Source organism: Leptodactylus fuscus, chromosome 4 (assembly GCF_031893055.1).
Source record: "Leptodactylus fuscus isolate aLepFus1 chromosome 4, aLepFus1.hap2, whole genome shotgun sequence".
Lineage (NCBI taxonomy): Eukaryota > Metazoa > Chordata > Amphibia > Anura > Leptodactylidae > Leptodactylus > Leptodactylus fuscus.
In genome coordinates, this window is record NC_134268.1 from 179,234,061 (window position 1) to 179,244,318 (window position 10,258).

A 10,258-nucleotide genomic window follows, 5' to 3' on the forward strand; every position below is an offset into this window, starting at 1 on the left:
TTGATGGAAAAATCTTCACTAAACAACACATCTTATGTAGTGAGGAGATTAAAGGGCTTTCCCAAAATCAGAACTTGTCACTTATCCACAGTATATGCGATAAATGCCTGACTGCTGGGGGGTATCACCTCCAGGACCCCCACACATGGCAAGAACAAGGATCTTGTGTCCTCCAATTGAATGGAGTGGTGATCAGAAGTGTATCCTGCCACTCTATACACAATGTATGGCATTCGAGACAGCCGAGCGCTCTACTTGTCTATCAGTCTCATAGCTCTGCACTTTCAATGGGAGTGACAGAGTTGGCCAAGTGGTTAGACCCCACAGGTGGATAGGTGATACGGTGTGATGCTGGGAAAATCCTTTATATTAAATACAATCCGAAGCTTCATTTGTATGAGTTTGTATTGATATGTGGGAAGTATTGATATATAGTAAAGGCTGACATGGCCTGCATCTGTTTCCTTCTGGGGGTCAAGAGCCACAGAGATAGTCAAACTGTTCTAGATATAGACTATTATCTATTTTGCATGTACACATATTGACTATTACCTATAGATATTATCTATTTTGATATAGAAGTATTGACTATTATAATAGGTGGTCAGTGCACCAATACATGTACATTTGCCAGGGGAGTTTGGAAGAAATGTTGTCATTTATTTTTAGAGTTTGTTACTAGTCTGCATAAATAGACAGATAATAAATGTTCTGTATTTGAAGCCTTGTCTGACCTCACTTGGAGGTCATCCGACAGAAAATATAATTTTATGCCGAGACAAATGTTAAGTAGGGCGACCGGAGCTGCATCATTGTAACAGCCAGAGCTAAGTGGCATTCTCAAGGGTACAAACATCTCCATTGCTAATAATGTCTCTGTGGTATTTTTGTGACAGATTGCTCGAAGAAGGAAACGTGGAGGGAGCAGAAGCGCAAAAACAGAGGATAGAGCAGCTGCAGAGGGAGAGGAGAAGGGTCTTGGAAGAGAACAATCTGGAGCACCAGCCCCGGTTCTTTAGGTGTGGATGTATTTGTTGCTCAGTTCTTTGCCTTTGTAATGCCATTTGGTAGTGTACCATGTAGGGGCGCACTTTTATCAGCATTAGAGGAGATTTATTCACTATAGAGGCTCCAGCTTGTCGTTGCATTGTACAAATAGTTTGTTGACTTCAATGGCCGCTGTCTAATACATCAGTTACAGGGGAAATAAGGACTATCTGGTCGATCAAAGCTACTGGGAACTTAGTTTTGAACAAGGTTCTCCGACCGTCATGACCCCATAGATGAAAATCACTTTAAAGGGAGTCTGTCAGGACTCGTTCACATCTGCGCCCGGTCTCCGTTCATACAGGTTTCTGTTTCCTGCACAAAACAGAGCAGGAGACGGAAAGCTGCAGGACTCTTTCATACCCATTCATTTGAATGGGTTTGAAAGATGTCCGGCTGTGAGCGCCGGTGAGCATTTTATGCTCTTCGCCGCGAAACCAGTTTTTTTTAAAACCGGACACAGAGTCGGACATGCAGTACTCTGTGTCCAGTTAAAAAGAAAAAAAACGGTTTCGCAGCGGAGAGCATAAAACGCTCACGGCCGGACCCAGTCTGACAGGTTTCCGTCTTCTGCATGCAGAAGACGGAAACCTGAAAACGGAGTCCGGGCGCTAGTGTGAACCTAGCGTCAGCAGTAAATTCATTATAAACCTTGTGGGGAAGGTAGCTCGGTAGCAGCAATGGTGCGGACCAAAGCAGTCAGAGACAGGGACACAAAACTGGTTTATTAAAAAAAAAAAAAAACCTGCAAAATAAATAAAAAGGAGCAAAATAAAATACAGCCTTAACTTCAGGCAGAATAACGTGAAACAGAACCCTGCTCGTCTGAGCGCTAACTAACCAATAAATACTAACTGTACAGGTGCGTACAACCAGCCACACAAATCAACCAAAAAGGGCACAATACCATCTCGGCAGACTGTCATTGGGTCGGGACAGACCCCAGGCACTTCCTCTCACTCCCAGGATCTGCCATGAAGTGCATGCTCTGCAGCCTTTTATGGCCCAGTAATGAGCCCAGGACCCACATTTGGGCTGAGGCCTACTGAAGACCCACCCTGGACCACACATAGGTCAGAAACCCGGGGCTGACATACTGGGACTGCAGCACTCTGCCTGTCACTTTCTCACAACCTAATCTTAGTACCTTGTAGACGTGATTCTACAGTCTCCAAATATTCCTCTATTACTCGGATTTGCAGCCCTATTTTCATGTAAATTCATGCTTTGTTCATACGCAAATGAGGGAGAATGTTTTAGCGGGGAATCTAGCCCAAGCAAGCTAAGACAAGCTCTTAAAGCACTTCCTCCCTAATCTGCATATAAATAAAACAATTGACATGAAAATGGGGCTGCAAAGCAGAATAACCGAGACCTATTTGGAAACTGTAGAATCACCTATTTGGGAGACGGCTACAAACGACTGCAGTACCCATCGCAGACAAACCTAAACCTTTTATATGTGGTGCATTTTATTTTTTAGACTTTAGGACCTCTGGCTGCAGGGCTTTTAGCGTGCATGTGAAATAAGCCAAAAATTGACCTAAGGTGTGAACATCAACATTAATAATGAACTAAAATACGGTCGTACTGTAGGCTGCCTGACCTTGATGTCTATAACAATTAGAGATGAGTGAGTAGTACTCGATCGAGTAGGTATTCGATCGAATACTACGGTATTCGAAATACTCGTACTCGATCGAGTACCACTCGCTATTCGAATGGAAAAGTTCGATGCATAACCAGCATTGATTGGCCGAATGCTATACAGTCGGCCAATCAACGCTGGTTCTTCTCCTACCTTTAGAAGTCTTCTCTGTGCAGCTTCCCCGCGGCGTCTTCTGGCTCTTCATTCACTCTGCCAGGCATCGGGCCTGGGCAGAGCCGACTGCGCATGTCTGCTTGTAGTGCGGACATGCGCTGTCGGCTCTGCCCAGGCCCGATGCCTGGCAGAGTGAATTCAGAGCCGGAAGACGCCGCGGGGACGCTGCAAGGAGAAGACTTCTCGGAGGATCCAGCTCGACCCTCACTCGTGGACTTGGTAAGTATAATTTGATCGAATGTTGCCTACCCCTGAAATGAGTATTTTCCCCCATAGACTATAATAGGGTTCAATATTCGATTCAAGTAGTCGAATATTGAGGGGCTACTCGAAACGAATATCGAACCTCGAACATTTTACTGTTCGCTCATCTCTAATAACAATCTATATACAAGATATAACAAGATATAATACAGGGATATGACTTGGTTCCTGTGGACAATCGGGGGTATACCTGTATATCTCCATGGCAGATTTGACTATCAATGAGATCTTTTAGATATGACTTCATCAAACACTCACAAAACCCGATCAGTTCCACGTGCACAGAAATCCTATTAATATTATAAATGTGAAAGTTTGTGAGTTTGGATGTTTGTGGGTTTGTGTGTTCGGATGTTTGTTAGTCAATCACGCAAAACCTGCTCGACCGATTTGGCTGAAATTTTCCACAAACATAGTTACTACACCCCATTGCGCAATAGGCTACTTTTCGTCACAATAGCGCACATACGTTTTTCCCAGGACCCCCACAAACCCCAAACTCACATCACCATCTCTGCAATCTCACACACTTTGGACCATAGCAAGCCACAAAATTCATATTACCCTCTACAGCCTCGCCCCTAACCCCACACAATCACATATACATATACTTTACCACTTTGCCCCTCACCTTAACGATACTCCAGGAGGCTCTCTTTAACGCTCCGGAGCAGCCATGTTTGCCAACCCCCACCGCTCTGACAATCCGCGACACCGCCCACCCATGTCAATACCCCTATGCGGTCTAATAAATGCAAAAAAAAAAAATTAAAAAAAAGTAAAAAAAATATTTTTTTAAAAAAAAGATTAAAAATTCAAATCACCCCCCTTTCCCTAGAACACATATAAAAGTAGTTAAAAACTGTGAAACACATACATGTTAGGTATCCCAGCGTCCAAAATCACCCGCTCTACAAAGCTATACAAATATTTTTCCTGTTCGGTAAACGCCGTAGCGGGAAAAATGGTCAAAAGTGCCAAACTGCCGTTTTTTCACTGTTTTGATTCTGATAAAAATTTGAATAAAAAGTGATCAAAGCAATAACATTTCCTGAAGATGGTAGAAATACAAAGTACACCCGGTCCCGCAAAAAAAGACGCCCTATACATCCCCGTACACGCACGTATAAAAAAGTTACGGCGGTCGGAATATGGCGACTTTTCAAAAAAAACATTTTTAACAGTTTTGGATTTGTTTTTAAGGGGTCAAAATGTAAATAAAACCATATAAATTTGGTATCCCCGGAATCGTAACGAAACACAGAATACAGGGGACATGTCATTTTGGTTGCACAGTGAACGCCGTAAAACCAAAGCCCGTAAGAAAGTCGCAGAAATTCATTTTTTCTTCAAATCCACCCCATTTTGAATTTTTTCTCTGCTTCCCAGTACATTATATAGAATAAATAATGGTGGCATCATGAAGAAAAATTTGTCCCGCAAAAATTAAGACCTCATATGGCTCTGGGAGCAGAGAAGTAAAAAAGTTATGGGGTTTAGAAGGAGGGGAGTCAAAAACGAAAATCAAAAAATGCCATCGGCGGGAAAGGGTTAACTTCAAATACTTCTGTCCCAAAGTCACTATGTAAAGTTTCTCACAACACCGTATATATAGCAGCTCAAATACAAAGTAACTTCAACACAAAAGTCTCACGTATTCTCTGAATTACAGCAACAACAAGATACAAACTTACATTTCATATCCCATACCTTATACACAGTACGAAAACCTTACCCGCGCCTGTATATACCCACTCCTACAATCACCGCAGACGAAGTCGCGGGTACCAGCTAGTTGTTCATATAAATAAGCTGTATATTGCCTGCAGGCTCTACTGCGCGTTTTCTAGGTGGCAAACATTGTCATAGAAACTGAAGACATGGCTACAATCCATTCACAGCGCTATTTCAGCAGGGCATAGGTAGACATGAGGTTGAGTATTGCTTCTTTTATATTTTAAACCTATTCTGAGCCCTATAGAAAAACAATTTACCTGCCGAATAATGAGTTTTAGTGGACGTATCGCTTTACAAACACGTACAAGTGTGTCCTTTTTGGTATATGCTGGGTCAGTCTTTTGTGCGATATAAATGGATATTGCTTTATAAATTTATTTTTTTGCATGCAGCGCTTTTCCTTCCATATATTACATAGTATAGCCACAACCTGGTGATTACGGCTGGAGTACCCCTCTAAGAACCCGTCTGCGGGCCCCAGCTGCTGGCATGAGATCTCATTTATTGTGTTTTCTCAGTAAATGTGGTTGATTAGAACATTGTATTCTGTGCGGCGGCATACGCTGCTGAGGCCTATTTATCATAAAGAATAGCCCTGATTTCTCTCTGTATTTTTTTTTGTTTTATTGACAAGTCTATGTCTATCCACAGAAAGTCCAGCGATGATTCATGGGTGACGAATGGCACGTACTGGCAGCTACGAAAAGATCCAGGATTTGCTAAACTAGACTGCCCGATAATGTGGTGATGACAAAAAGCCAGCAATTTTCTCTGCTATTTACAGTAGAATCCTGCTGAAACACATGCACATTGCTGTATATTTATTAAAAAGATGCTGGAATTTACACTTGTAGCACCAGTCTTTCATCTGATATCTGTCCACAGGCCATGTGCATTGAATTGCTGCAAATATAGATCTTCTCCATGTGTTTGTGATATGAATTTGACCTTCTATCAGCCCTAGAACATGAATGACGTATTCTCTCTGCTTCATGGTTACAGGATGTACAGTACAGATATAGAAATAAGGACTTTTATATCTAAAGCAATGTTCTGGTATACCTTAAAGAGGACCTTTCACCACCTCTAACAAGTCCAGCTCTATACATCAATTAATAGCTTTTTCTCCATTGATTCTGGCACATTTGGATTTTTTACTCTAGCCCCCACAGATCCCGAGCAATCAATGCTGTTCGTTTTGGTATCATCTATGCTATTTAGACTCTGCACTGTCAGGAGGGCGGTGTCAGGCAGAAGCAGACAAGGGGTGTGATTCTGAGCTCTGATACTGATTGGAACTCTGAGTCACACCCCCTGCCTGACACCGCCCTTCTGACATTACAGAGCTTACATAGCACATCAAGCACCAAAACTAACTGTGCTTGTTACTCAGGATTGGTGGGGGGATGAGAAAAAATTCCAACTGTGCTGGAATCAGAGGAGAGAAAGCTATTAATTGATGTAAAGAGCTGGACTTGTTAGAGGTGGGAAGAATATTCTTCCCATGTTCCCTTGCAGTGGAGCAACTATGGCTGTATAAGTCTCCACACACCTGAGAAGGTGGTCTCTCCTTAAGGAGTGACATTATCCCCATAACTTGTTAGAGGTGGTGAAAGGTCCTTTTTCTGAATTTTACAATGTATAACGCATAAAATACCTGGTGCCTTCCTTTTTAAACATTCTGCCACGGTTCCTCTGAATCCCAGTCCTCTCTTTCTGTAAAGTCTCCACCAGTTTTTCTGACTATTCTATACACACTTCAGCAGATAATACTACAGCTTTTAGTGCAAAGGTGAACTAGACCGTCCTAAAACGCATCTGTTTTTCCAAAGTGTCTAAAAAAAAAACTGTGAAAAAGTGTCCTAAACCATATTGAAAATGGGCTGTAAATAATGTACAGCAGTTATTGTGCAAATTATGTCAGAATTCTGTTATATACTTACCGTATTAGTTTACATGCCCCATAGTGCTTTAGTAGTCTGAGACACTCCCCCTGCAGACTGCCTAATGTATACTGGGTAGGAAGGGGGGGTTATTATCCCATCTATCCCAGTTTTACAGCATTTATGGGTAATATTGTAGGGTAAGGACTTTTTGTTCCACCCATCGCGTATTCTGCTCCGTATTCACAAATGTCAGCGGAGCAGGCCAGGGTGGGCACGCCCTGGGCTATCATTTTTATTATAACTTATGCCAGTTTTCTTGGCATGAGTTATACAGGAATTCTCTGCTAGTTCCTCACTAGCCATAGCCTCTTAATAAATCAGTTGTGCCTTGTGCCTGTTGGAGCCTTTAAAGGGGTTTTCTGGACAGTAAATCTTTTTTTTTTTTTTTTTTTTTTTTTTAAGGTCTGTTAGTGCTAGTGATGGGTTAATAAGTACACGATATATCTTTAGCAGTATTTGGAGTGATTTCTGGGTGTGTCTGGTTGCTGCTGGCATTTTCTCCCTGCTGTGCAGCTTCTGCACTAACTCCCTCTCACTCAGCCCCTCCCTCCTCTCTCACTCAGTTACAAAACCCTCCCTGTCTCACTAGCCTCGCCCCTCCCACCCTCCCTGTGTCTCTAAGCATAGTCCCTCCCTGTCTCACTAGTGATCCATTATTAGCCCCTCCTCGGACACAGGAAGTCTTGGTGAGTATTGATGGGGATAGGGGAGGGGGAAGAGTAATGGTGACGTTCCAAGTCGGAAGTGGTGAATCGAAACGTCACTGGCTTATCGGAAAGTGCCCTTGGGGTGGTCACATGACCACTCCAGGGCTATGGGTAATTATAGATTTTTTTTTTTTTTTTAAATTGAAGTAAACAAGAAGTTAAGTGGGGGGAGGGAGTTTAGTTTAGGGGTTAAGTATCAGTTTATCTTGGACAAACCCTTTAATACAACAAGTCAGTCTTAAAATATCTACTCACTGTGTTTGGTAGTCTGAAACTTCGCCCTGCTCATGGATGGCAACCAGGAATAGGGGGAATGTTGGAAACTACCAACGCACATTGTGTATATAGTATTTTGAGAAGTTGGTTGGTATTTTATAGAAACAAAATAGGGGCTGGGATAGGAAGGGCTGCACCAGGTATTTTACCTATATATTATGCATTTATTGTGAACGGGTCTGTCCTCAGACAGTATGCATCCAACTCCATGCCATCTGCGGCCATTATATAACTACACTGGCATCACACTCTCTTTCTAGAAATCCATTGGAGTTTACTACATTGTATTGTGTTATGTCTTAATGGCCAAGCAAACTGCTTATTTTAGCCTCCATTTGTAAAGCATCTATTTTCCAGGTCACTAAAAAGCTTGGCAGTTACGTCTCCGGCTTGTAACATCTGTGCTTTGTTTCAGCAAATGTAATGTATCAGTGTATAGTAATATAAAGCAGGTTAACTCTGGGTCTGTCGAGGAGCGAACCGCTTCCTTAGCACTCAAGGCCATTAGCGTACAGACACAGGAAATGGTGAGCCCTCTAAGATGATGTGTTTATTGGGGAATCCATAATCCCCTGACTTACAAGCACTTTAAATGAGTCTAAAATGAAGAGGAGTGAGAATCCAGGCCAGGCGACATGCTGCAATACAATACAGACCCACAACAGCAGATCCCGGGCCGCCTTGTGTTACTGTTATAGGTAAAGCTGCAGGGCACAGACAATGATCTTATATCTATGGCAGTGACAGCCCGACTGACCCCCAACAGGTGGTGCTGGACAGGTTGGATTTTGGATGAGCAGATGCACTTGTTTTCTATGACATATGCAGCATAGATATGGATGACAACCACTTACCTTCCCCATAGAACAGATAGGCACTGTTATGGTAAAGTGGGGACACATAGTTGATGGCCCCAGCATCAGTGGGTATGGTGTCTGCAAACTTGGATATATCTGAACATGTGGCTGTCCCACTTAAAGGAAAACAGAATATAGGAGTTGCCCAGGAATATAGGAGTTGCCCTGTACTGGAGGGGTTGTCTAGTCACAGTAAGTTACCTCCTCTCCACACGATTGGGGGTACCTTGCACCTTGCTGATGGATTTGTGTCCCGCTGCTGCTTGCACCTTGCTGATGGATTTGTGTCCCGCTGCTGAGACCTCACCGCTCCTATCTCTGTGATATAGGAATATGTCAGCACTGAACACTGTCACATAGTTACTGTATTTGCTGAGTGAAGCAGGCCATATACATTAGATGTGTATTATCCAAATCCACCAATTTCAACTGGACCAGCTGACCATATAAATTGTATGAGAGCCTGCTGACTCTTCCCTGACTGCAGATATAGGGTCAGAAAAGGATCACGTAGTTGGATTCCAAGTGGCCGATCCTTTTGTTCTCAGGGAAACAAGTCACAGCCGGATGCCTTTCCTTCCTCTCCCAGTTCAGTACATATATTGCCCGGGTAAGCTAAGTGTGCATGTGTATGGGGGAGGCAGGAGAAATGGTTGCCACCGGCTATTTGATGTGGGCAGCTGTAAATACTAGTCTTACTATGCAGTCCAATCTCATCTTGTTCAGCCACATAAGCATGGTACTTCACCACATCAGATAAGGATGGAATAGAGCAGGGGTAGGGAACCTTTGGCTCTCCAGCTGCTGTGAAACTACAACTCCCATCATGCTCCATTCACTTCTATGGTAGTGCCAAGAACAGCAGAACAAGTATGCATGCTGGGAATTGTAGTTTTGCAACAGCTGGAGAGCCGTACGTTCCCTACCCCTGGAATAGAGGAAGTCTTGACAGCTATCTCTACCCGGCCTTCCTTCCCCCATACACTTACCTCTGTGGGGAGATGGGAGAAGACAGATGCAAGATGTGTCTTATCTCACCTTAGAACAAAAGGATTGGCGAAGTTATAACCCATCACCCTCTCTTGTCTCTAATATCAGACTGCCCACATACACCCCAGTGTGGCAGGTTTGGCCAAATATGTATGGCCTCCATAAGACTATTACATGTGCCTATCACTACTATATGAAAATGACTTTTACCAATTTTCTTAAAATATTGCGTCATAAAAAGCATAACTGACTATATAATTGACAAACAGTTTATGGGGTCTGACATTTTTATATTTAGGGCTATTTTTTTGCAGCAAGTGTGGCCGCAGCCAGATATATAAGGCCTCGTGTACATGACGTATGCTATGTTCACACCTGCGTTTTGGGTTTCTGCTCTTCAGGTCTGCTTGGGAGAAACCTAATCCGCTTTAAGGCTGAGGCCCCACGTTGCCGAAATGCAACTTTTTTTGTTGAAGATTTTGTTGCTTTTTTTTTTTTTTTGAGCCAAAGCCAAGAATGGATACAAAAGGAATGGGAAATATATAGGAAGTTCTTATACGTCTACCTTTTGCTCTCCTGGCTTTGGCTCAAAAAAACACAACAAAAACAGCT

At 42.9% G+C, this 10,258-nt stretch overlaps 1 protein-coding gene across 3 annotated transcripts in view; it reads left to right on the forward strand.

Moving 5' to 3' along the window:
• The window catches only part of OSBPL3 (oxysterol binding protein like 3), a 148,800-nt gene extending 141,114 nt beyond the window's left edge, over positions 1-7,686 (forward strand). For all 3 annotated transcript variants that reach the window (XM_075271421.1, XM_075271419.1, XM_075271420.1), the window contains 2 exons: positions 897-1,019; positions 5,522-7,686. In XM_075271421.1, coding sequence (XP_075127522.1) covers positions 897-1,019; positions 5,522-5,618 — 220 coding nt within the window. In that variant the 3' untranslated portion in view covers positions 5,619-7,686. The remainder of the gene's footprint in view (positions 1-896; positions 1,020-5,521) is intronic.
• Positions 7,687-10,258: the final 2,572 nt, after the last annotated feature.